This window comes from Stenella coeruleoalba, assembly GCF_951394435.1.
Source record: "Stenella coeruleoalba genome assembly, chromosome: X".
In the NCBI taxonomy this organism is placed as follows: domain Eukaryota; kingdom Metazoa; phylum Chordata; class Mammalia; order Artiodactyla; family Delphinidae; genus Stenella; species Stenella coeruleoalba.
In genome coordinates this window covers 41,986,427-42,012,627 of record NC_137152.1, presented here as the reverse complement: position 1 = coordinate 42,012,627, position 26,201 = coordinate 41,986,427, and the positions used below count along the sequence as shown (strand labels likewise).

Genomic DNA, 26,201 nt, shown 5'->3' with positions numbered 1-26,201 from the left:
TTTAGTGTCTTATTTAACAACTCTTTCTGTAAACTCAGGGCACAATTTTCTCCTTTTTTTTCACCTAAAAACTTTATGGTTTTAGGTTTTACATTTCTATCCATGTTCCATTTTGACTAAATTTTTACATAAGGTATGATGTTTAGATTGAGGTTCACCTTTTTTTTTGCATATGGATGTCCAATTGTTCCAACACCATTTCTTGAAAAGACTATTTTTTATTTTATTTTTCTATTGACTCGCATTTGTACCTTTGTCAAAAATCAAATGACCATATTTGTGTGGCTCTGTTTCTGAATTGTTCTTTTCCATTGATCTGCGTGTCAATCTCTTTGTCAATACCTTACTATCTTGATTACTGAAGCTTTATTAATTCTTAAAATCAAGTAATATGATTTCTTCAATTTTGCCTTTCCATATAAATTTTAGAGTCAGTTTGTCTGAATCCACAACAATTTCTGCTAGGATTTTGGTTGGAATTGTGTTAAATACATAGATCAATTCAGAGAGAATTGTGATCTTCATTTTTTATCGAGGTACAAGTCACATTACATATAATTAAACATTTTAAAGTGTACAGTTCAGTGGCATTTTAGCGCATTCACAATGTGGTGCAACCACCACCTCTGTTTCCAAGGTATTTTCATGGGCCCAGAAAAATACCCGGGATCCATTAAGTAATTGTTCCCCATGCTCCCCCCTCCCCTCATACCCTGGTAACCACTAATTTGCTTTTTGTCCATATGGATTTGCCTGTTTGGGATATGTCATATAAAGTAATCATATAGTTTGTTACCTTTTGTGTCTGGCTTCTTTCACTTACCATGTTTTTAAGGTTCATCCAAGTTATAGGCTGTATCAGTATTTTGTTGCTTTTTATGGTTGACTTAGTATTCCATTGTATGGTTATACCACAATTTATCCATTCATCTGCTGATAGACATTTGGGTTATTTCCACCTTTTGGCTGTTATGAATAATGCTGCTGTAGACATTTTTGTGCATGTTTCTGTGTGGACACATGTTTTCATTTCTCTTGGGCATATACCTAAGAGTAGAATTGCTGGGTCATATGATAATTCTGTGTTTAACTCTTTGAGGGACCAGCAAACTGTTCTACACAAGGACTGCAAGAGAATTGTCACCTTAGGTATATTGAATCTTCTAATCTGTGTACATGGTATGTTCCTCCATATTTACTCTTTAAAAAAGTTTCTTTCATCAGTGTCTCATAGTTTTCAGCATACAGGTTCTACACATGTTTTTTGTTGGATTTATCCCTGAGTTGCGTATTTTTTGGAGATACTGTAAATGGTACCTTTCTTAACCTTTGGTTTCCAACTGTTTATTGCTAGTATATATAAATATGATTGATTTTTCTGTGTTGACCTTGTATCTTGCAACCTTGGTAACTCACTTATTAATTCTAGGAATGTTTTGTATGTTCTTGGTATTTTTTTGTCTAGATGATCATGATCATGTCATGTGCAAGTAGGTACAGTTTTATTCCTTTCTTTCCAATCTGTATGTCTTTTTTCCTTCTTGCCTTTTTGTTCTGGCTAGGATTTCAAGCACGATGTGGTGAGAGTGAACTAACACCCTTGCCTTGTTTCCAATCTAAGGGGGAAGGCATTTAGTCTTTTCATTATTGTGATATTATCTGTATAGGTTATCAAGTTAAGGAAGTTCACTTCTATTCCTATTTTGCTGAGAGTTTTTTTTTTTTAAATGAATGAATATTGAATTTTCCCAATGTTTTTATTCCACCAGTGGATATAATCATGTGGTTTTTTCCCTTTAGTCTGTTAATATGGTAGGTTACATTGACTGATTTTCAAATATCAAACCAGAATTGAAATCACAGGATAAACCTTAATTGCTCATGGTGTATTATTCTTTTTATATATTACTGGATTTGGTTTACTAGTATTTCACTGAGGATTTTTGTGTCTGTGTTCATGAGGGATATTGGTCTATAATTTTCTTTTCTTGTACTGTCTTTAGTTTTGGTATCAGGGCAGTCAGTGCTGGCCTCAAAGAATGAGTTGGGAAATGTTCCCTTCTCTTCTGTTTTCTAGAAGCGATTATGTATAATTAGTGGGGTTTTTTAAATGTTTAGTAGAATTTTTGTGTGAAACTACCTGGGCCTAGGGATTTCTTTTTTAGGCTTTAACTATGGATTTATTTTCTTTAGTAGATATAGGATTATTCAGGTTTCCTATTTCATCTTGGGTGAGTTTTGATAGTTCATGGTATTCAAGGAATTGGTCCGTTCTAGCTAAGTTGTAGAATTTATGAGCATAGAGTTGTTTGTAGTATTCCCTTATTATCCTTCTAATATCTGTGGAGACTTTAGTGACATTTTTTATCTGATGTTATTTTATTTTTTATTCTTTTTATTTTTATTCTTGATGTTAGTAATTTGTGTCTTTTTCTTTGTCATTCTTGCTGGCATCTTATCAATTTAATTGATCTTTTCAAAGGACAGTTTTTTAAAATTAATTTTTATTGGAGTATAGTTGCTTTACAATGTTGTGTTAGTTTCTACTGTACAGCAAAATGAATCAGCCATACATATATACATATATCCCCTCCCTTTTGGACTTCCTTCCCATTCAGGTCACTACAGTGCATTAAGTAGAGTTCCCTGTGCTATACAGTATGTTTTCATTGGTGATCTATTTTATACATAGTATCAATAATGTATATGTGTCAATCCCAATCTCCCAATTCCTCCCACCCTTTCTCTTTCCCCATTGGTATCCATACATTTGTTCTCTACGTCTGTGTCTTTATTTCTGCTTCGCAAATAGGATTATCGATACCATTTTTCTAGATTCCACATAAGTGTTAATATACCATATTTGTTTTTCTCTTTCTGACTTACTTCACTCTGTATGACACTCTCTAGGTCTATCCATGTCCCCACAAATTACCCAATTTCGTTCCTTTTTATGGCTGAGTAATATTCCATTGTATATATGTACCACATCTTCTTCATCTGTTCCTCTGCTGATGGACATTTAGGTTGCTTCCGGAGACATGGTTATTTTTGATCATATTTAAGACAGTTGATTTAGAGTCTTTGTATAGTAAGTCCAATGTCTGAGCTTCCTCATGGACAATTTTTATCAATATTTTTCCTGTAAATGGGACATAATTTCCTGTTTCTTTGCATGCCTTATAATTTTTGTTTGAAACCTAGACCTTTTGAATATTATAATGTGATAACTCTGGAAGTCATATCTTCCTTCTTCCCTAGAGATTGCTGTTGTTGCTTATAGTGAGCTACAGTTATCTATTTATTTAATGACTTTCCAAATGAGTTTTTGCAAATACTGTGTTCCTTGTTGTGTGGGGTCACTGAAGCATCTGTTCCATTGCCTCAGCAGTCAGCTGAGATTTCCTGACAGAATTTTCCTTAAATGCCTTAATTAAGCAGGCTTTTTCTTTGTTAAGCATCCCCTTTGTTGTTATAAGTTTTTGATTGGATTCCAGAGTCCCCAAGAAGCTGATTATTGTAGTTTTTGACAGCTTAATGGTTGCTTCAGTGGAGGGACAGATCCTTGGAGCTCCCAACTCCATCATTTTTGGAGGAGGCATCACTCCTCCCACCCTTGTATTTTTTTTTTTTTTTTTTTTTTGCGGTACACGGGTTCAGCAGCCATGGCCCACGAGCCCAGCCACTCCGCGGCATGTGGGATCTTCCTGGACCAGGGCACGAACCCGTGTCCCCTGCATTGGCAGGTGGACCCCCAACCACTGCACCGCCAGGGAAGCCCTACCCTTGTATTTTTAATATGCGTATTTTAACTTGTATTTTCTTTAAATGTCTAAAATTAATTATTATCTACATCTTATTCCATCTTGAATAAGACATGAACCTTAGAATGGAATTCCTTTTGTATGTTACTTTATACCTGTTATCTCTCAATCCTCAGAACTTTGCAAGGCAGGTTCATCTACTATTTCAATTTTATGGGTGAAGGTAGTGAGACTTACAGTTCTCCTAGGCTACTAAGCTAGTGGGTCAGTCCAGGATTTCAAAGTAATTGTCTAATCCTGAGACTCAAGGTCTTTCTACCATACTACACTTCTTTCCTTTAGGTGGAAAAACCTTTCAAACCCAACAAAATAACATTGACAGCCATTAGTCTAGTAGGGATGGAACCTTTCTCAAACAACTGTTACCAGTAGTCATTTCTTTCTAGGGACAATTAATAAATTCAAAAAAAAATTTTTAATGAGTCGAAGAGGTGTTTTACTTCTTTGCTGAAGGAGGCAGGCCTGAAAAATGGACTCATTTTCCTACAGAGAGACCCTTCTGGAAGGAAGTGGGAGACTGGATTCCTCTGATGAAGTAGAATTCTAGAGAAGTTTGAAGCTGATCAGTAGGAGGAATGGGAGTAGTCATTAGGAGGAAATATTCACTCTCACTTCGCTTCTCTTTTAGGTTTAGCAGTAGCAGAGTTTGACCTCATCAGTAGGACCTTTCTAGACCATTTTCCTATTAAACTGTATAGGTGTTGCATGTGTATGATAAAACTGGATGTTTCTATGTATTTATATAGGTTGAGATACTTATATATGTGTGTTTTGTCATTCGCATCATTCAGTTATAATAATCTTGTTCCCAATTCAGCCTAAGTGGTCTTTTTGTTTCCTTTGTGTGAATGTGTGAACCATTTCTTTTTCCATTAATTCAGCAAACACTTACTGAGCACCCACTCTTCATTATGTTCAGCTCCCTTAGTTTAAAATCAAATAATACATATCCTTGCCCTCACAGTAAATTGGGGATGACATTTACTAATCATCTCTTAAATACTATATAACAACTCCAATAGAGGTATGCACAGAATACTGTGGAGAGTGGAGGACGCATCTGAATGAGATTAAGAGAAGAGGGAAGCCTTCTTTAGGATGTGAATCTAAAGCTGAATTTTGTACAGTCATTAACTCATGAAGTTACTCACTAAATGGATGTTGGGTGAGTGAAATCAGAGTTAGGTGATGCTGGGAGAAGGACATTTGCAGCAAGGGTACAAAAGTAGAAAGACATGAAAAGTATGTGGCATATTCAAGAATTCCTACAGTTGAGTATGGATTAAGTAAAGGGTCCACTTGTAGGGGGGTGGGAGGAGCTCAGGTAGGTATCATTCTGTCATCACCCTTCTGGATGAGATCTCATTTTACCCTGCTTTTCCCTCTCACTGCAGTTTACCCTTCCCTGGAGTCTGACGATGATGACCCTGCTTTGAAATCTCGACCCAAGAAAAAGAAGAATTCAGATGATGCTCCATGGAGTCCTAAAGGTGATCCAGTATTCTGTCCTTAAACTCTGTGGGGGTGGTTGGGGGGAAAATATGTCCCACTGGCTAGGTGGGACATTTAATATAGGAAGACACTCATTTGTTTATTCAGCAAACATTTGTTAAGTGCCTGCTGTATGCCAGGTACCATGTTAGGTGCTGGAGCAAAAATAATCAATAAGACACAGAGTTCGTGCACTCAGGTCAGCAAAATCAGAGGTAATGGAGCATGTTGCTTTTGATATTACATGGCTTGAGATGAAAAGAGGAAGACCTTGAGCAGATTTCAGCAAGCAGTCTAAGGCTCCTGAGAACATTCTGCTACCATCATCCCAGCCCTTTGATAATAATATTGTCAAAGGAGGGAAATTCTGCTAACTGTTGAGCTCTACAAGGCCCAAGACTCCTTAGATTATTACCTGTACTGGCTGAGAGGCCATCTCTGAGGAGGGAAGAATGAATGAGTTTTGAGATGAATATGGAATTTAGAGGGTAATAAAAGAATTTTATTCATCTCCCTGGCTGGGTGGTTTTTTCATTGGAGGGTATGTCAGTTGGCTTTTGCTGAATCAAACTATCTAAAACTTAGTGTCTTAGAACAATGGTTGATCATTTCTCATGATTCTGTAGGTTGGCAGAACTATTGTTCTAGTCTGGACCAGATTGCCTGGGGCTGGATGGTCTAAAATATCTCCTTCAGGTGTCCAGGACCTAATTTGGGGTGTCTGGGGCCTCTCTCCATGTGGTCTTTCACCCACCTGAAGGCCAGCCTAAGCTTTTTCACAAGGTAGCAGAAGGGTGTCCAGCAGCAAGAGAGGACAAGCCCAATATGCAAGCACTTTTCAAGCCTCTGTTGTGTCATGTTTTCCATTGTCCCATTGCCAAAGCAAGTTACATGGCCAAGCCTTGATTCCAAAAGTGGAGAAATAGATTCCATCTCTTGGGAGTGGGAACTGCAAAGTTTTCCTATGCACACAAGGACATGTGAGCAAATTGAGAGCCATTACTGCAACAGTCTGCCACAGAGGGTGCTGGCATCGCAGTACCCCTGTGGTTCCCCAGGAAATAAAGGGCGTGCTGTCCCCACCCAGCCTTATTTGACCTTTCTGGTATTTGCTTGGGATTGGAGGAATGGGGTGGCAGGGCAGTCCTGAAAAGTGTTCTCTTAGTGAGTCAATCAGCAAATGTTTCTTTTTTCTTTCTTCAGGCCTATTTTCTGATTTTATTATCTCCTATACTTTCTGGCTTTTTAGCATAATAGGAAATTTGGAAAATAGAGGAAAGTATAAAGAAGAAATCACCCATGATTCTGCCACCCGGAAGCAACCACTGTTAAGGTTTTTTTTTTTGCGGTACGCGGGCCTCTCACTGTTGTGGCCTCTCCCATTGCGGAGCACAGGCTCTGGACACGCAGGCTCAGTGGCCATGGCTCACGGGACCAGCCACTCCGCGGCATGTGGGATCTTCCCAGACTGGGGCACAAACCTGTGTCCCCTGCATCGGCAGGCAGGCTCTCAACCACTGCGCCACCAGGGAAGCCCCATTGTTAACGTTTTGATATATTTCCTTCTAGTCTTTTTTCCTATGCATTTTTCTTTTTATGGTTGAAATCACAGTCATATATCCTACTTAAAAGTTTTTTTTGCCTTTTAATCAAAATAATGTGTATATCTGGTAGCAAACCAAATAGTACAGAGAGGTTTAGGATAAAATGCAATGGTCTTCTGCCTCTGCTTTTGCTACTTCCAATCCCTTGCCTGAGAGGCAACCTTGTCATTTTCATTTTTCTTGTAGTTGCCTCCAAAATTCAAGATAATAGGGTTTATACCACCATTTCTTGATTTATTAACCTTTTTTTGATTTTTTTAAATTGGAGTATAGTTGCTTTACAATATTGTGTTTATACTGTACAGCAAAGTGAATCAGCTATACATATATACATATATCCCCTCATTTTGGATTTCCTTCCCATTTAGGTCACCACAGAGCATTGAGTAGAGTTCCCTGTGCTATACAGTAGGTTTTCATTAGTTATCTATTTTATACATAGAATCAATAGTGTATATATATCAATCCCAATCTCCCAGTTCATCCCACCCCCCGCCCTTTCTCCCTTGATTTATTAACTTAACCACTGTTTGTCCTCCCATCGGCTTTTGTCAGTCTCTCTTGATTACCCGCTTTCTAAGATACGGACATTAGTGCTGCTATTCTTTCTTTCTTCCTCCAGCCTTCTATAAGCTGTACTTTTTTGTTTATATTGTCAAGGTTGTTACCATTGACTTGTAATTAATACTCTATGTTGACTAGAGGTTGACTGTAAAAGTTCAAAACCAGTAAATATATCTGGCCTTTTAAATTAATATTATATCATAAGCATATCCCTGTGCCGTTATTTATAAATAACATTTTAATGGCTACAAAATATTCTATCCCATGGATATACCTAATTTACCTAACCTCTTTAATGTAGGGCATTTAGCCGATTGCCAAGTGTTTACAATTAGTGGTAACATTTAGAGTGAACATTTTTGTATGTAAGTGTTTGTATCTCTATTTATATGCTTAGGATAGATTCCCATGAAACTCTCAAAGGGCCAAGGTATATAAGGATATCCAGTGAAAAGTCTCCCTCCCACCCCTGTTCCACAGCCTTCCAATTCCCCACCTGGAGTCAACCACTATTACCAATTTTATGTGTATCCTTTTAGACGTAGTTTATTCATATACAAGTAAATGCATGTATATATTTTCTTTCCCCTTCTTAACTCAATTGGAGACATACATTACATATGTCATGTGCTTTACTTTTCTCACTTAACAATTACATGTTGGAGATTGTTTACACTCCCACAAACAATGCATGAGAGTGCTTATTTCCCTACACTCTTGCCACTACAGTTTGTAAATGTGAATGTTTTAAAAGTTCTTGGTATGTATTGCCAAATTGTTTTCCAGAAAGGTTTTACTAGTTTACGCTACCACCAGCCATATGCGAGAGTACTTGTTTATGAATCCTCACAGGCATTGAGCATATAGTTAACAATAGTCTTTGCCTATGAGTAATAGGAACCTCTCAGGCATCCTTAGTGAGTGCTTATCCCCTCAGGGTCGCAAGATGGCTGCTTTAAGTTCTACTTTAAAAAAAAATCTCTTTGGCTGAAATTGTGTCACATGGCCAAGATTATCTGCTAGAAAGGCCAAGAAGTGTAGTTTTTAGTTAGGTACATTGTTGTTGCACAAAATTATGTTTTTATTAGTAAGCAAGAAAGGGAGAATGATACTGGGTTGAAAACACGCAGTCTGTATCATGGTATTTTTTTTTTTTTACATCTTGATTGGAGTATAATTGCTTTACAATGGTGTGTTAGTTTCTGCTTTATAACAAAGTGAATCAGTTATACATATACATATGTTCCCATATCTTTTCCCTCATGCGTCTCCCTCCCTCCCACCCTCCCTATCCCACCCATCTAGGTGGTCACAAAGCACCAAGCTGATCTCCCTGTGCTATGCGACTGCTTCCCACTAGCTAGCTATTATACGTTTGGCAGTGTATATATGTCCATGCCACTATCTCACTTTGTCACAGCTTACCCTTCCGCCTCCCCATATCCTCAAGTCCATTCTCTAGTAGGTCTGTGTCTTTATTCCCACCTTACCCCTAGGTTCTTCATGACATTTTTTTCTTAAATTCCATATATATGTGTTAGCATACGGTATTTGTCTTTCTCTTTCTGACTTACTTCACTCTGTATGACAGACTCAAGGTCCATCCACCTCATTACAAATAGCTCAATTTCGTTTCTTTTTATGGCTGAGTAATATTCCATTGTATATATGTGCCACATCTTCTTTATCCATTCATCAGATGATGGACATTTAGGTTGTTTCCATCTCCTGGCTATTGTAAATAGAGCTGCAATGAACATTTTGGTACATGACTCTTTTAGAATTATGGTTTTCTCAGGGTATATGACCAGTAGTGGGATTGCTGGGTCATATGGTAGTTCTATTTGTAGTTTTTTAAGGAACATCCATACTGCTCTCCACAGTGGCTGTATCAGTTTACATTCCCACCAGCAGTGCAAGAGTGTTCCCTTTCCCCCACACCCTCTCCAGCATTTATTGTTTCTAGATTTTTTAATCATGGCCATTCTGACTGGTGTGAGATGGTATCTCATTGTAGTTTTGATTTGCATTTCTCTAATGATTAATGCTGTTGAGCATTCTTTCATGTGTTTCCTGGCAGTCTGTATATCTTCTTTGGAAAAATGTCTATTTAGATCTTCTACCCATTTTTGGATTGGGTTGTTTGTTTTTTTTTGTTATTGAGTTGCATGAGCTGCTTGTAAATTTTGGAGATTAATCCTTTGTCAGTTGCTTCATTTGCAAATATTTTCTCCCATTCTGAGGGTTGTCTTTCGGTCTTGTTTATGGTTCCCTTTGCTGGGCAAAAGCTTTGAAGTTTTATTAGGTCCCATTTGTTTATTTTTGTTTTAATTTCCATTTCTGTAAGGGGTGGGTTAAAAAGGATCTTGCTGTGATTTATGTCATAGAGTGTTCTGCCTATGTTTTCCTCTAAGAGTTTGATAGTTTCTGGCCTTACATCTAGGTCTTTAATCCATTTTGACCTTATTTTTGTGTATAGTGTTAGGGAGTGATCTAATCTCATACTTTTACATGTACCTGTCCAGTTTTTCCAGCACCACTTATTGAAGAGGCTGTCCTTTCTCCAGTGTACATTCCTGCCTCATTTATCAAAGATAAGGTGACCATAAGTGCGTGGGTTTATCTCTGGGCTTTCTATCCTGTTCCATTGATCTATCTTTCTGTTTCTGTGCCAATACCATACTGTCTTGATTACTGTAGCTTGGTAGTCTAGTCTGAAGTCAGGGAGCCTGATTCCTCCAGCTCTGTTTTTCATTCTCAAGATTGCTTTGGCTATTCGGGGTCTTTTTTGTTTCCATACAAATTGTGAAATTTTTTATTCTAGTTCTGTGAAAAATGCCAGTGGTAGTTTGATAGGGATTGCATTGAATCTGTAGATTGCTTTGAGTAGTAGAGTCATTTTCACAATGTTGATTCTTCCAATCCAAGAACATGTTATATCTCTCCATCTATTTGTATCATCTTTGATTTCTGTCATCAATGTTGTATACTTTTCTGCATACAGGTCTTTTGTCTCCTTACATAGGTTTATTCCTAGATATTTTATTCTTTTTGTTGCAGTGGTAAATGGGAGTGTTTTCTTGATTTCACTTTCAGATTTTTCATCATTAGTGTATAGGAATGCCAGAGATTTCTGTGCATTAATTTTGTATCCTGCTACTTTACCAAATTCATTGATTACCTCTAGTAGTTTTCTGGTAGCATCTTTAGGATTCTCTATGTATAGTATTATGGCATCTGCAAACAGTGACAGCTTTACTTCTTCTTTTCTGATTTGGATTCCTTTATTTCCTTTTCTTCTCTGATTGCTGTGGCTAAAACTTCCAAAAGTATGTTGAATAAGACTGGAGAGAGTGGGCAACCTTGTCTTGTTCCTGATCTTAGTGGAAATGCATTCAGTTTTTCACCATTGAGGACGATGTTGGCTCTGGGTTTGTCTTATATGGCCTTTATTATGTTGAGGTTACTTCCCTCTATGCCTACTCTCTGGAGGGTTTTTATCATAAATGGGTGTTGAATTTTGTCGAAAGCTTTCTCTGCATCTGTTGAGATGACCATATGGTTTTTCTCCTTCAGTTTGTTAATATGGTTTATCACATTGATAGATTTGCATATATTGAATAATCCTTGCATTCCTGGAATAAACCCCACTTGATCATGGTGTATGATCCTCTTAATGTGCTGTTGGATTCTGTTTGCTAGTATTTTGTTGAGGATTTTTGCATCTATGTTCATCAGTGATATTGGCCTGTAGTTTTCTTTTTTTGTGACATCTTTGCCTAGTTTTGGTTTCAGGGTGATGGTGGCCTCGTAGAATGAGTTGGGGAGTGTTCCTCCCTCTGCTATATTTTGGAAGAGTTTGAGAAGGATAGGTGTTAGCTCTTCTCTAAATGTTTGATAGAATTCGCCTGTGAAGCAATCTGGTCTGGGCTTTTGTTTTTTGGAAGAATTTTAATCACAGTTTCAATTTCAGTGCTTGTGATTGGTCTGTTCTTATTTTCTGTTTCTTCCTGATTCAGTTATGCAGGTTGTGCATTTCTAAGAATTTGTCCGTTTCTTCCAGGTTGTCCATTTTATGGCATAGAGTTGCTTGTAGTAATCTCTCATGATCTTTTGTATTTCTGCAGTGTCATTTGTTATTTCTCTTTTGTCATTTGTAATTCTATTGATTTGAGTCTTCTCCCTTTTATTCTTGATGAGTCTGGCTAATGGTTTATCAATTTTGTTTATCTTTTCAAAGAACCAGCTTTTAGTTTTGTTGATCTTTTTCTATCGTTTCCTTCATTTCTTTTTCATTTATTTCTGATCTCATCTTTATGATTTCTTTCCTTCTGCTAACTTTGGGGTTTTTTTGTTCTTCCTTCTCTAATTGCTTTAGATGCAAGGTTAGGTTGTTTTTCGAGCTGTTTCCTGTTTCTTAAGGTAGGATTGTATTGCTATAAACTTCCCTCTTAGAACTGCTTTTGCTGCATCCCATAGGTTTTGGGTTGTCGTGTCTCCCTTGTCATTTGTTTCTAGGTATTTTTTGATTTCCTCTTTGATTTCTTCAGTGATCACTTCGTTATTAAGTAGTGTATTGTTTAGCCTCCATGTGTTTGTATTTTTTACAGATCTTTTCCTGTAATTGATATCTAGTCTCATAGCCTTGTGGTCGGAAGTGATACTTGGTACAATTTCAGTTTTCTTAAATTTTCCAAGGCTTGATTTGTGACCCAAGATATGATCTGTCCTGGAGAATGTTCCATGAGCACTTGAGAAAAATGTGTGTTCTGTTGTTTGTGGATGGAGTATCCTATAAATATCAATTAAGTCCATCTTGTTTAATGTATCATTTACAGCTTGTGTTTCCTTATTTATTTTCATTTTGGATGATCTGTCCATTGGTGAAAGTGGGGTGTTAAAGTCCCCTACTATGAATGTGTTACTGTCAATTTCCCCTTTTTTGGCTGTTAGTATTTGCCTTATGTATTCAGGTGCTCCTATGTTGGGTGCACAAATATTTACAATTGTTATATCTTCTTCTTGGATCGATCCCTTGATCATTATGTAGTGTCCTTCTTTGTCTCTTTTAATAGTCTTTATTTTAAAGTCTATTTTGTGTGATATGAGAATTGCTACTCCAGCTTTCTTTTGGTTTCCATTTGCATGGAATATTTTTTTCCATCCCCTCAGTTTCAGTCTGTATGTGTCCCTAGGTCTGAAGTGGGTCTCTTGTAGGCAGCATATATATGGATCGTGTTTTTGGATCCATTCAGCCAGTCTGTGCCTTTTGGTGGGAGCATTTAGTCCATTTACATTTAAGGTAATTATCGATATGTAGGTTTCTATTCCCATTTTCTTCATTGTTTTGGGTGTGTTATTTTAGGTCTTTTCCTTCTCTTGTGTTTCTTGCCTAGAGAAGTTCCTTTAGTATTTGTTGTAAAGCTGGTTTGGTGGTGCTGGACTCTCTCAGCTTTTGCTTGTCTGTAAAGGTTTTAATTTCTCCATCAAATCTGAATGAGATCCTAGCTGGGTAGAGTAATCTTGGTTGTAGGTTTTTCTCCTTCACTTTAAATATGTCCTGCCAGTCCCTTCTGGCTTGCTGTTTCTGCTGAAAGATCAGCTGTTAACCTTATGGGGTTTCCCTTATGTGTTATTTGTTGTTTTTCCCTTGCTGCTTTTAATATGTTTTCTTTGTATTTAATTTTTGACAGTTTGATTAATATGTGTCTTGGCGTGTTTCTCCTTGGATTTATCCTGTATGGGACTCTCTGTGCTTCCTGGACTTGATTGATTATTTCCTTTCCCATATTAGGGAAGTTTTCAACTCTAATTTCTTCAAATATTTTCTCAGACCCTTTCTTTTTCTCTTCTTCTTCTGGAACCCTTATACTTTGAATGTTAGTGTGTTTCATGTTGTCCCAGAGGTCTCTGAGACTGTCCTCAGTTCTTTTCATTCTTTTTTCTTTATTCTGCTCTGCAGTAGTTATTTCCACTATTTTATCTTCCAGGTCACTTATCCATTCTTCTGCCTCAGTTATTCTGCTATTGATCCCTTCTAGAGTGTTTTAAATTTCATTTATTGTGTTGTTAATCATTGCTTGCATCATCTTTAGTTCTTCTAGGTCTTTGTTAAATGTTTCTTGCATTTTGTCTATTCTATTTCCAAGATTTTGGATCATCTTTACTATCATTATTGTGAATTCTTTTTCAGGTAGACTGCCTATTTCCTCTTCATTTGTTAGGTGTGGTAGGGATTTTGTTGTTGTTGTTGTTTTGCAGTATGCGGGCCTCTCACTGTTGTGACCTCTCCTGTTGCGGAGCGCAGGCTCTGGATGCACAGGCTCAGTGGCCATGTCTTACGGGCCCAGCCGCTCCGTGGCATGTGGGATCTTCCCAGACCGGGGCATGAACCCGTGTCCCCTGCATCGGCAGGCGGACTCTCAACCACTGCGCCACCAGGGAAGCCCGGTCTTATGGGTTTTTATCTTGCTCCTTCATCTGCTGTGTGTTTTTCTGTCTTCTCATTTTGCTTATCTTACTGTGTTTGAGGTCTCCTTTTTGCAGGCTGCAGGTTCGTAGTTCCCGTTGTGTTTGGTGTCTGTCCCCAGTGGCTAAAGTTGATTCAGTGGGTTGTGTATGCTTCCTGGTGGAGGGGACTAGTGCCTGTGTTCTGGTGGATGAGGCTGGATCTTGTCTTTCTGGTGGGCAGGTCCATGTCTGATGGTGTATTTTGGGGTGTCTGTGGACTTACTATGATTTTAGGCAGCCTCTCTGCTAATGGGTGGGGTTGTGTTCCTGTCTTGCTAGTTGTTTGGCATATGGTGTCCAGCACTGTAGCTTGCTGGTCGTGGAGTGAAGCTGGGTGCTGGTGTTGAGATGGAGATCTCTGGGAGATTTTCGCCATTTGATATTATGTGGAGCTGGGAGGTCTCTTGTGGACCAGTGTCCTGAAGTTGGCTCTCCCACCTCAGAGGCACAGCACTGACTCCTGGCTGCAGCACCAAGAGCCTTTCATCCACACGGCTCAGAATAAAAGGGAAAAATAAAGTGGAAAGAAAGAAAGAGGGTAAAGGAAAAGAAAAAGTAGCGTAAAATAAAATAAAGTTATTAAAATAAAAGAATATTTATTAAGAAAAAAAATTTTTAAGTAAAAAACAACAACAACAAAAAATGGACGGATGGAATGCTAGGACAAATGGTGAAAGCAAAGCTATACAGAGAAAATCTCACACAGGAGCATACACATACACACTCACAAAAAGAGGAAAAGGGGAAAAAATAATAAATCTTGCTCTCAAAGTGCACCTCCTCAATTTGGGATGATTCGTTGTCTATTCAGGTGTTCCACAGTTGCAGGGTACATCAAGTTGATTGTGGATATTTAATCCGCTGCTCCTGAGGCTGCTGGGAGAGATTTCCCTTTCTCTTCTTTGATCGCACAGCTCCCAGGGTTCAGCTTTGGATTTGGCCCCGCCTCTGTGTGTAGGTCGCCGGAGGCCGTCTGTTCTTCGCTTAGACAGGACGGGGTTAAAGGAGCCGCTGATTCGGAGGCTCTGGCTGACTGAGGCCGCAGGGACGGAGGGGTACCGAGTGCTGGGCGAGTCTGCGGCGGCAGAGACTGGCGGTATGTTGCACCAGCCTGAGGCACGCCGTGTGTTCTCCCGGGGAGGTTGTCCCTGGATCCCGGGACCCTGGCAGTGGCGGGCCGCACAGGCTCCCCTGAAGGGAGGTGTGGAGAGTGACCTGTGCTCACCCACAGGCTTCTTGATGGTGGCAGCTGCAGCCTTAGCGTCTCATGCCCGTGCCTGGTGTCCACGCTGTTAGCCGCAGCTTACGCTGTATCTGGAGCTCCTTTAAGCAGCGCTCTTATTCCCCTTTCCTCGTGCACCAGGAAACAAAGAGGGAGGAAAACGTCTCTTTCCTCTTCTGCAGGTCCAGACTTTTCCCCGGACTCCCTGCTGGCTAGCCGTGGTGCACTAACCCGTTGCAGGCTGTGTTCATGCCACCAACCCCTGTCCTCTCCCCACGCTCCGACTGCAGCCCGAGCCTCAGTTCCCAGCCCCACCCGCCCCGGCGGGTGAGGAGACAAGCCTCTCGGGCTGGTGAGTGCTGGTCGGCACCGATCCACTGTGCGGAAATCTCTCTGCATTTCCTTCTACAGCCCTGTTGCTGCGCTCTCCTCCTCGGCTTCACAGCTCCCCCCCTCCGCCACCCGCAGTCTCTGCCCATGCAGGGGCTTCTAGTGTGTGGAAACCTTTTCTCCTTCACAGCTCCCTCCTACTGGTGCAGGTCCCGTCCCTATCCTGTAGTCTCTTGTTTATTCTTTTTTGTTTTGCCCTACCCAGGTACGTGGGGGGTTTCTTGCCTTTTGGGAGGTCTGAGGTCTTCTGCCAGCCTTCAGCAGGTGTTCTGTAGGAGTTGTTCCACGTTCAGATGTATTTCTGGTGTATCTGTGGGGAGGAAGGTGATCTCCGCGTCTTACTCTTCTGCCATCTTCCTTCCTCCTATCATTGTATTTTTTGATGTTTGGTAATTAACAAGCAAACAACAGAATCTCACTGATTTAATTTGCATTTCTTTGATTAACATTTCCTATATGTTTGTATTAGCTTTAGAATTTTTTCTTTTGTAAATTTTATGTCTGACTTTTGCCCATTTATTCATGTAGGTCTTCAATATTTTCATATGCCCTTTCTATATATAGTAAGAAATAGTCAAATATATATATAATTTATTTATGATATTTTTTCCTCATTCTACATAAAAAATATGAATATTTCTGTATCAAAAGCTGATCTTATCCATTGTTTCCCCATTCATAGAGCAAATAATTAACACTGCTGTATTTTTAACATAAATGTATGCATATATCCATGTATATTTCTCTAAAAAGAAAGCTAATAACTTTTATCACATTTTAAAAGTAGGTTCTTTTTTTTTAACACCTTTATTGGAGTATAATTGCTTTACAATGGTGTGTTAGTTTCTGCTTTATAACAAAGTGAATCAGTTATACATATACATATGTTCCCATGTCTCTTCCTTCTTGCGTCTCCCTCCCTCCCACCCTCCCTATCCCACCCCTCTAGGTGGTCACAAAGCACCGAGCTGATCTCCCTGTGTTACGCGGCTGCTTCCCACTAGTTATCTATTTTATGTTTGGTAGTGTATATATGTCCATGCCACTCTCTCACTTTGTCACAGCTTACCCTTCCCCCTCCCCATATCCTCAAGTCCATTCTCTAGTAGGTCGGTGTCTTTATTCCCGTCTTACCCCTAGGTTCTTCATGACATTTTTTTTCTTAGATTCCATATATATGTGTTAGCATACAGTATTTGTCTTTCTCTTTCTGACTTACTTCACTCTGTATGACAGACTCTAGGTCCATCCACCTCACTACAAATACCTCAATTCCGTTTCTTGTTATGGCTAAGGAATATTCCATTGTATATATGTGCCACATCTTCTTTATCCATTCATCCGATGATGGACACTTAGGTTGCTTCCATCTCCTGGCTATTTTAAATAGAGCTGCAATGAACATTTTGGTACATGACTCTTTTTGAATTATGGTTTTCTCAGGGTATATGCCCAGTAGTGGGATTGCTTGGTCGTATTGGTAGTTCTACTTTTTGTTTCTTAAGGAACCTTCATACTGTTCTCCATAGTGGCTGTATCAATTTGCATTCCCACCAGCAGTGCAAGAGTGTTCCCTTTTCTCCACACCCTCTCCAGCATTTATTTCTAGATTTTTTGATGACGGCCATTCTGACTGGTGTGAGGTGATATCTCATTGTAGGTTTGATTTGCATTTCTCCAGTGATTAATGATGTTGAGCATTCTTTCATGTGTTTGTTGGCAATCTGTATATCTTCTTTGGAGAAATGTCTATTTAGGTCTCCTGCCCATTTTTGGATTGGGTTGCTTGTTTTTTTGTTATTGAGCTGCATGAGGTGCTTGTAAATTTTGGAAATTAATCCTTTGTCAGTTGCTTCATTTGCAAATATTTTCTCCCATTCTGAGGGTTGTCTTTTGGTCTTGTTTATGGTTTCCTTATTTGTGCAAAAGCTTTTAAGTTTCATTAGGTCCCATTGTTTATTTTTGTTTTTATTTCCATTTCTCTAGGAGGTGGGTCAAAAGGGATCTTGCTGTGATTTATGTCATAGAGTGTTCTGCCTATGTTTTCCTCTAAGAGTTTGATAGTTTCTGGCCTTACATTTAGGTCTTTAATCCATTTTGAGCTTATTTTTGTGTATGGTGTGAGGGAGTGTTCTAATCTCATACTTTTACATATACCTGTCCAGTTTTCCCAGCACCAGTTATTGAAGAGGCTGTCTTTTCTCCACTGTATATTCTTGCCTCCTTTATCAAAGATAAGGTGACCATATGTGCGTGGGTTTATCTCTGGCTTTCTATCCTGTTCCATTGATCTGTATTTCTGTTTTTGTGCCAGTACCATAGTGTCTTGATTACTGTAGCTTTGTAGTATAGTTTGAAGTCAAGGAGTGTGATTCCTCCAGCTCTGGTTTTTTCCCTCAAGACTGCTTTGGCTCTTCAGGGTCTTTAGTGTCTCCATACAAATTTTAAGATTTTTTGTTCTAGTGCCATAAAAAATGTCATGGGTAGTTTGATAGGGATTGCATTGAATCTGTAGATTCCTTTGGGTAGTATAGTCATTTTCACAATATTGATTCTTGCAATCCAAGAACATGGTATATCTCTCCATCTGTTGGTATCATCTTTAATTTCTTTCATCAGTGGCTTATAGTTTTCTGCATACAGGTCTTTTGTCTCCCTATATAGGTTTATTCCTAGGTATTTTATTCGTTTTCTTGCAATGGTAAATGGGAGTGTTTCCTTAATTTGTCTTTCAGAGTTTTCATCATTAGTGTATAGGAATACAGGAGATTTCTGTGCATTTATTTTGTATCCGGCAACTTTACCAAATTCATTGATTAGCTCTTGTAGTGTTCTGGTGGCATCTTCAGGATTCTCTAAGTATAGTATCATGTCATCTGCAAACAGTGACCCTTTTACTTCTTCTTTTCCAATTTGTATTCCTTTTATTTCTTTTTCCTCTCTGATTGCCATGGCTAGGACTTCCAAAACTATGTTGAATAATAGTGGCGAGAGTGGACATCCTTGTCTTGTTCCTGATCTTAGAGGAAATGTTTTCATTTTTCACCATTTAGAATGATGTTTGCTATGGTTTTGTTATATATGGCCTTTATTGCATTGAGGTAGTTTCCCTCTATGCCCATGTTGTGGAGACTTTTTATCATAAATGAGTGTTGAATTTTGTCAAAAGCTTTTTCTGCATCTATGGAGATGATCATATGGTTTTCATTGTTCAATTTGTTAATATGGTGTATCACATTGATTGATTTGCATATATTGAAGAATCCTTGCATCACTGGGATAAATCCCACTTGATCATGGTGTATGATCCTTTTAATATGTTGTTGGATTCTGTTTGCTTGTATTTTGTTGAGTTTTTTTGCATCTATATTCATGAGTGACATTGGTCTGTAATTTTCTTTTTTTTGTAGTATATTTCTCTGGTTTTGGTATCAGCGTGATGGTGGCCTCATAGAATGAGATTGTGAGTGTTCCTTCCTCTGCAATTTTTTGGAGGAGTTTGAGAAGGATCGGTGTTATCTCTTTTCTATATGTTTGATACAATTCACCTGTGAAGCCATCTGGTCTTGGACTTTTGTTTGTTGGAAGATTTTTAATCACAGTTTCAATTTCAGTGCTTGTGATTGGTGTGTTCATATTTTCTATTTCTTCCTGTTTCAGTCTTGGAAGGTTATACCTTTCTAAGAATTTGTCCATTCCTTCCAGGTTTTCCATTTTATCGGCATAGAGTTGCTTGTAGCAGCCTCTTAGGATGCTTTGTATTTCTGCATTGTTTGTTGTAACTTCTCCTTTTTCATTTCTAATTTTATTGATTTGAGTCCTCTCCCTCTTTTTCTTGATGACTCTGGCTACTGGTTTATCAATTTTGTTTATCTTCTCAAAGAACCAACTTTTACTTTTATTAATCTTTGCTGTTGTTCTCTTTGTTTCTATTTCATTTATTTCTTCTCTGATCTTTATGATTTCTTTCCTTCTGCTAGCTTTGGGTTTTGTTTGTTCTTCTTTCTCTGGTTCCTTCAGTTGTAAGATTAGATTGTTTATTTGAGATTTTTCTTGTTTCTTGAGGTATGCTTGTATAGCTATAAACTTACCTCATAGAACTGCTTTTGCTGCATCCCATAGGTTTTGGATCGTCATGTTTTCATTGTCATTTGTCTCTAGGTATTTTTTGATTTCCTCTTTGATTTCTCCAGTGATCTCTTGGTTATTTGGTAACGTACTGTTTAGCCTCCATGTGTTTGTGTTTTTTCACGTTTTTTCCCCTGTAATTGATTTCTAATCTCATAGCGTGGTCATAAAAGATGCTTGATATGATTTCAATTTTCTTAAACTTACTGAGTCTGGATGTGAGAAGAAAGTGTAATCTTCTGTTTTTGGATGGAATGTCCTATAAATATCCATTAAATCTATCTGGTCTGTTTTGTCATTTAAAGCTTCTGTTTCCTTATTTATTTTCATTTTGGATGACCTGTACATTGGTGTAAGTGAGGTGTTAAAGTCCCCCACTATTACTGTGTTACTGTCGATTTCCTCTTTTATAGCTGTTAGCAGTTGCATTATGTAATTACATGCTCCTATGGTGGGTGCATGTATATTTATAATTGTTATATCTTCTTCTTGGATTGATCCCCTGATCATTATGTACTGTCCTTCCTTGTCTCTTGTAACATTCTTTATTTTTTTTAACAACTTTATTGGGGTATAATTGCTTTACAATGGTGTGTTAGTTTCTGCTTTATAACAAAGTGAATCAGTTATACATATACATATGTTCCCATATCTCTTCCCTCTTGCGTCTCCCTCCCTCCCACCCTCCTTATCCCACCCCTCCAGTCGGTCACAAAGCACCGAGCCGATATCCCTGTGCCATGCGGCTGCTTCCCACTAGATATCTACCTTATGTTTGTTAATTTATATATGTCCATGCCTCTCTCTCGTTTTGTCACAGCTTATCATTCCCCCTCCCCATATCCTCAAGTCCGTTCTCCAGTAGGTCTGTGTCTTTATTCCTGTCTTACCCCTAGGTTCTTCATGACATTTTTTTTCTTCAATTCCATATATATGTGTTAGCATACGGTATTTGTCTTTCGCTTTCTGACTTTCTTCACGCTGTATGACAGACTCTAGGTCTATCCACCTCATTACAAAAAGCTAAATTTCGTTTCTTTTTATGGCTGAGTAATATTCCATTGTATATATGTGCCACATCTTTTTTTTTTTTAACATCTTTATTGGGGTATAATTGCTTTACAATGGTGTGTTAGTCTCTGCTTTATAACAAAGTGAATCAGTCATACATAAACATATGTTCCCATATGTCTTCCCTCTTGCGTCTCCCTCCCTCCCACCCTCCCTATCCCACCCCTCCAGGCTGTCACAAAGCACCAAGCCAATATCCCTGTGCCTTGCGGCTGCTTCCCACTAGCTATCTACCTTACTACGTTTGTTAGTGTGTATATGTCCATGACACTCTCTCGCCCTGTCACAACTCACCCTTCCCCCTCCCCATAACCTCAAGTCCGTTCTCTAGGAGGTCTGCGTCTTTATTCCTGCCTTACCCCTAGGTTCTTCATGACATTTTTTTTCTTAAATTCCATATATATGTGTTAGCATACGGTATTTGTCTTTTTCTTTCTGACTTACTTCACTCTGTATGACAGACTCTAGGTCTATCCACCTCATTACAAATAGCTCAATTTCGTTTCTTTTTATGGCTGAGTAATATTCCGTTGTATATATGTGCCACATCTTCTTTATCCATTCATCCGATGATAGACACTTAGGTTGTTTCCATCTCCGGGCTATTGTAAATAGAGCTGCAATGAACATTTTGGTACATGACTCTTCTTAAATTTTCGTTTTCTCAGGGTATATGCCCAGTAGTGGGATTGCTGGGTCATATGGTAGTTCTATTTGTAGTTTTTTAAGGAACCTTCATACTGTTCTCTACAGTGGCTGAACCAATTTCACATTCCAACCAGCAGTACAAGAGTGTTCCCTTTTCCCCACACCCTCTCCAGCATTTATTGTTTCTAGATTTTTTGATGACGGCCATTCTGACTGGTGTGAGATGATATCTCATTGTAGGTTTGATTTGCCTCTCTCTAATGATTAATGATGTTGAGCATTCTTTCATGTGTGTGTTGGCAGTCTGTATATCTTCTTTGGAGAAATGTCTATTTAGGTCTTCTGCCCATTTTTGGATTGGGTTGTTTGTTTTTTGTTAATGAGCTGCATGAGGTGCTTATAAATTTTGGAAATTAATCCTTTGTCAGTTACTTCATTTGTTTGTATTTGTTTTTATTTCCATTTCTCTAGGAGGTGGGTCAAAAAGGATCTTGCTGTGATTTATGTCATAGAGTGTTCTGCCTATGTTTTCCTCTAAGAGTTTGATAGTTTCTGGCCTTACATTTAGGTCTTTAATCCATTTTGACCTTATTTTTGTGTATGGTGTTAGGGAGTGATCTAACCTCATGCTTTTACATGTACCTGTCCAGTTTTCCCAGCACCACTTATTGAAGAGTCTGGCCTTTCTCCACTGTACATTCCTTCCTCCTTTATCAAAGATAAGGTGACCATATGTGTGTGGGTTTATCTCTGGGCTTTCTATCCTGTTCCATTGATCTATCTTTCTGTTTTTGTGCCAGTACCATTCTGTCTTGATTACTGTAGCTTAGTAGTATAGTCTGAAGTCAGGGAGCCTGATTGCTCCAGCTCCGTTTTTCGTTCTCAAGATTGCTTTGGCTATTCGGGGTCTTTTTTGTTTCCATACAAATTGTGAAATTTTTTGTTCTAGTTCTGTGAAAAATGCCAGTAGTAGTTTGATAAGGAATGGCATTGAATATATAGATTGCTTTGGGTAGTAGAGTCATTTTCACAATGTTGATTCTTCCAATCCAAGAACATGGTATATCTCTCCATCTCTTTATATCATCTTTGATTTCTTTCATCTGTGTCTTATAATTTTCTGCATACAGGTCTTTTGTCTCCTTAGGTAGGTTTATTCCTAGATATTTTATTCTTTTTGTTGCAATGGTAAATGGGAGTGTTTTCTTGATTTCACTTTCAGATTTTTCATCATTAGTGTATAGGAATGCCAGAGATTTCTGTGCATTAATTTTGTATCCTGCTACTTTACCAAATTCATTGATTACCTCTAGTAGTTTTCTGGTAGCATCTTTAGGATTCTCTAATTATAGTATCATGTCATCTGCAAACAGTGACAGCGTTACTTCTTCTTTAACGGTTTGGATTCATTTTATTTCCTTTTCTTCTCTGATTGCTGTGGCTAAAACTTCCAAAACTATGTTGAATAAGAGTGGTGAGAGTGGGCAACCTTGTCTTTTTCCTGATCTTAGTGGAAATGCTTTCAGTTTTTCACCATTGAGGATGATGTTGGCTGTGGGCTTGTCATATATGGCCTTTAATATGTTGAGGAAAGTTCCCTCTATGCCTACAGTCTGCAGGGTTTTTATCGTAAATGGGTATTGAATTTTGTCAAAAGCTTTCTCTGCATCTATTGAGATGATCATATGATTTTTCTCCTTCAGTTTGTTAATATGGTTTATCACATTGATAGATTTGCATATATTGAAGAATCCTTGCATTCCTGGAATAAACCCCACTTGATCATGGTGTATGATCCTGTTAATGTGCTGTTGGATTCTGTTTGCTAATATTTTGTTGAGAATTTTTGCATCTATGCTCATCAGTGATATTGTCCTGTAGTTTTCTTTCTTTGTGACATCCTTTTCTGGTTTTGGTATCAAGGTGATGGTGGCCTCGTAGAAGGAATTGGGAGTGTTCCTCCCTCTGCTATATTTTGGAAGAGTTTGAGAAGGATAGGTGTTAGCTCTTCTCTAAATGTTTGATAGAATTCGCCTGTGAAGCCATCTGGTCCTGGGCTTTTGTTTGTTGGAAGATTTTTAATCACAGTTTCAATTTCAGTGATTGTGATGGGTCTGTTCATATTTTCTATTTCTTCCTGATTCCGTCTTGGCAGGTTGTGCATTTCTAAGAATTTGTCCATTTCTTCCAGATTGTCCATTTTATTGGCATAGAGTTGCTTGTAGTAATCTCTCATGATCTTTTGTATTTCTGCAGTGTCAGTTGTTACTTCTCCTTTTTCATTTCTAGTTCTATTGATTTGAGTCTTCTCCCTTTTTTTCTTGATGAGTCTGGCTAGTGGTTTATCTGTTTTGTTTATCTTCTCAAAGAACCAGGTTTTAGTTTTATTGATCTTTGCTATTGTTTCCTTCATTTCTTTTTCATTTATTTCTGATCTGATCTTTATGATTTCTTTCCTTCTGCTAACTTTGGGTTTTTTTTTTTTTTGTTCTTCTTTCTCTAATTGCTTTAGGTGCAAGGTTAGGTTGTTTATTCGAGATGTTTCCTGCTTCTTAAGGTTGGCTTATATTGCCATAAACTTCCCTCTTAGAACTGCTTTTGCTGCATCCCATAGGTTTTGGGTCGTTGTGTCTCCATTGTCATTTGTTTCTAGGTATTTTTTGATTTCCTCTTTGATTTCTTCAGTGATCACTTCGTTATTAAGTAGTGTATTGTTTAGCCTCCATGTGTTTGTATTTTTTACAGATCTTTTCCTGTAATTGATATCCAGTCTCATAGCCTTGTGGTCAGAAGTGATACTTGATACAATTTCAGTTTTCTTAAATTTACCAAGGCTTGATTTGTGACCCAAGATATGATCTATCCTGGAGAATGTTCCATGTGCACTTGAGAACGCTCTGTTGTTTTGGGATGGAATGTCCTATAAATATCAATTAAGTCCATCTTGTTTCATGTATCATTTAAAGCTTGTGTTTCCTTATTTTTTTTCATTTTGGATGATCTGTCCATTGGTGAAATTGGGGTATTAAAGTCCCCTACTATGAATGTGTTACTGTTGATTTCCCCTTTGATGGCTGTTAGTACTTGCCTTATGTATTGAGGTGCTCCCATGTTGGGTGCATAAATATTTACAATTGTTATATCTTCTTCTTGGATCAATCCCTTGATCATTATGTAGTGTCCTTCTTTGTCTCTTCTAATAGTCTTTATTTTAAAGTCAGTTTTGTCTGATATGAGAATTGCTACTCCAGCTTTGTTTTGGTTTCCATTTGCGTGGAATATCTTTTTCCATCCCCTTACTTTCAATCTGTATGTGTCTCTAGGTCTGAAGTGGGTCTCTTGTAGACAGCATATATATGGGTCTTGTTTTTGTATCCATTCAGCCAGTCTGTGTCTTTTGGTGGGAGCATTTAGTCCATTTACATTTAAGGTGATTATCGATATGTATGTTCCTATTCCCATTGTCTTAATTCTTTTGGGTTCGTTATTATAGGTCTTTTTCTTCTGTTGTGTTTCTTGTCTAGAGAAGTTCCTTTAGCATTTGTTGTAAAGCTGGTTTGGTGGTGCTGAACTCTCTCAGCTTTTGCTTGTCCATAAAGAGTTTAATTTCTCCATCAAATCTGAATGAGATCCTTGCTGGGTAGAGTAATCTTCGTTGCAGGTTTTTCTCCTTCATCACTTTCAGTATGTCCTGCCACTCGCTTCTGGCTTGCAGAGTTTCTACTGAGAGATCAGCTGCTAACCTTATGGCGATTGCCTTGTGTGTTATTTGTTGTTTTTCCCTTGCTGCTTTTAATATGCTTTCTTTGTATTTAATTTTTGACAGTGTGATTAATATGTGTCTTGGCATATTTCTCCTTGGATTTATCCTGTATGGGACTCTCTGTGCTTCCTGGACTTGATTAACTATTTCCTTTCCCATATTAGGGAAGTTTTCAACTATAATCTCTTCAAATATTTTCTCAGTCCCTTTCTTTTCTTCTTCTTCTTCTGGAACCCCTGTAATTCGAATGTTTGTGCGTTTAATGTTGTCCCAGTGGTCTCTGAGACTGTCCTCAGTTCTTTTCATTCTTTTTTCTTTATTCTGCTCTGCATTTGTTATTTCCACTATTTTATCTTCCAGGTCACTTATCCGTTCTTCTGCCTCAGTTATTCTGCTATTGATCCCATCTAGAGTCTTTTTCATTTCATTTATTGTGTTGTTCATCATTGTTTGTTTCATCTTTATTTCTTCTAGGTCCTTGTTAAATGTTTCTTGCATTTTGTCTATTCTATTTCTAAGATTTTGGTTCATCTTTACTATCATTATTGTGAATTCTTTTTCAGGTAGACTGCCTATTTCCTCTTCATTTGTTAGGTCTAGTGGGTTTTTATCTTGCTCCTTCATCTGCTGTGTGTTTTTCTGTCTTCTCATTTTGCTTATCTTACTGTGTTTGGGGTCTCCTTTTTGCAGGCTGCAGGTTCGTAGTTCCCATTGTTTTTGTTGTCTGTCCCCAGTGGCTAAGGTTGGTTCAGTGGGTTGTGTAGGCTTCCTGGTGGAGGGTACTAGTGCCTGTGTTCTGGTGCATGAGGCTGGATCTTGTCTCTCTAGTGGGCAGGTCCACGTCTGGTGGTGTGTTTTGAGGTGTCTGTGGACTTATTATGATTTTAGGCAGCCTCTCTGCTACTGGGTGGGGTTGTGTTCCTGTTTTGCTAGTTGTGTGGCATAGGTTGTTCAGCACTGTAGCTTGCTGGTCATTGAGTGAGGCT

General features: G+C 38.4%; 1 protein-coding gene across 4 annotated transcripts in view; it reads left to right on the top strand.

The window, feature by feature from the left end:
• The window catches only part of PHF8 (PHD finger protein 8), a 93,099-nt gene that overhangs the window by 53,568 nt on the left and 13,330 nt on the right, over positions 1-26,201 (top strand). For all 4 annotated transcript variants that reach the window (XM_079909802.1, XM_079909801.1, XM_079909803.1 and 1 more), the window contains one exon: positions 5,219-5,314. In XM_079909802.1, coding sequence (XP_079765928.1) covers positions 5,219-5,314 — 96 coding nt within the window. The remainder of the gene's footprint in view (positions 1-5,218; positions 5,315-26,201) is intronic.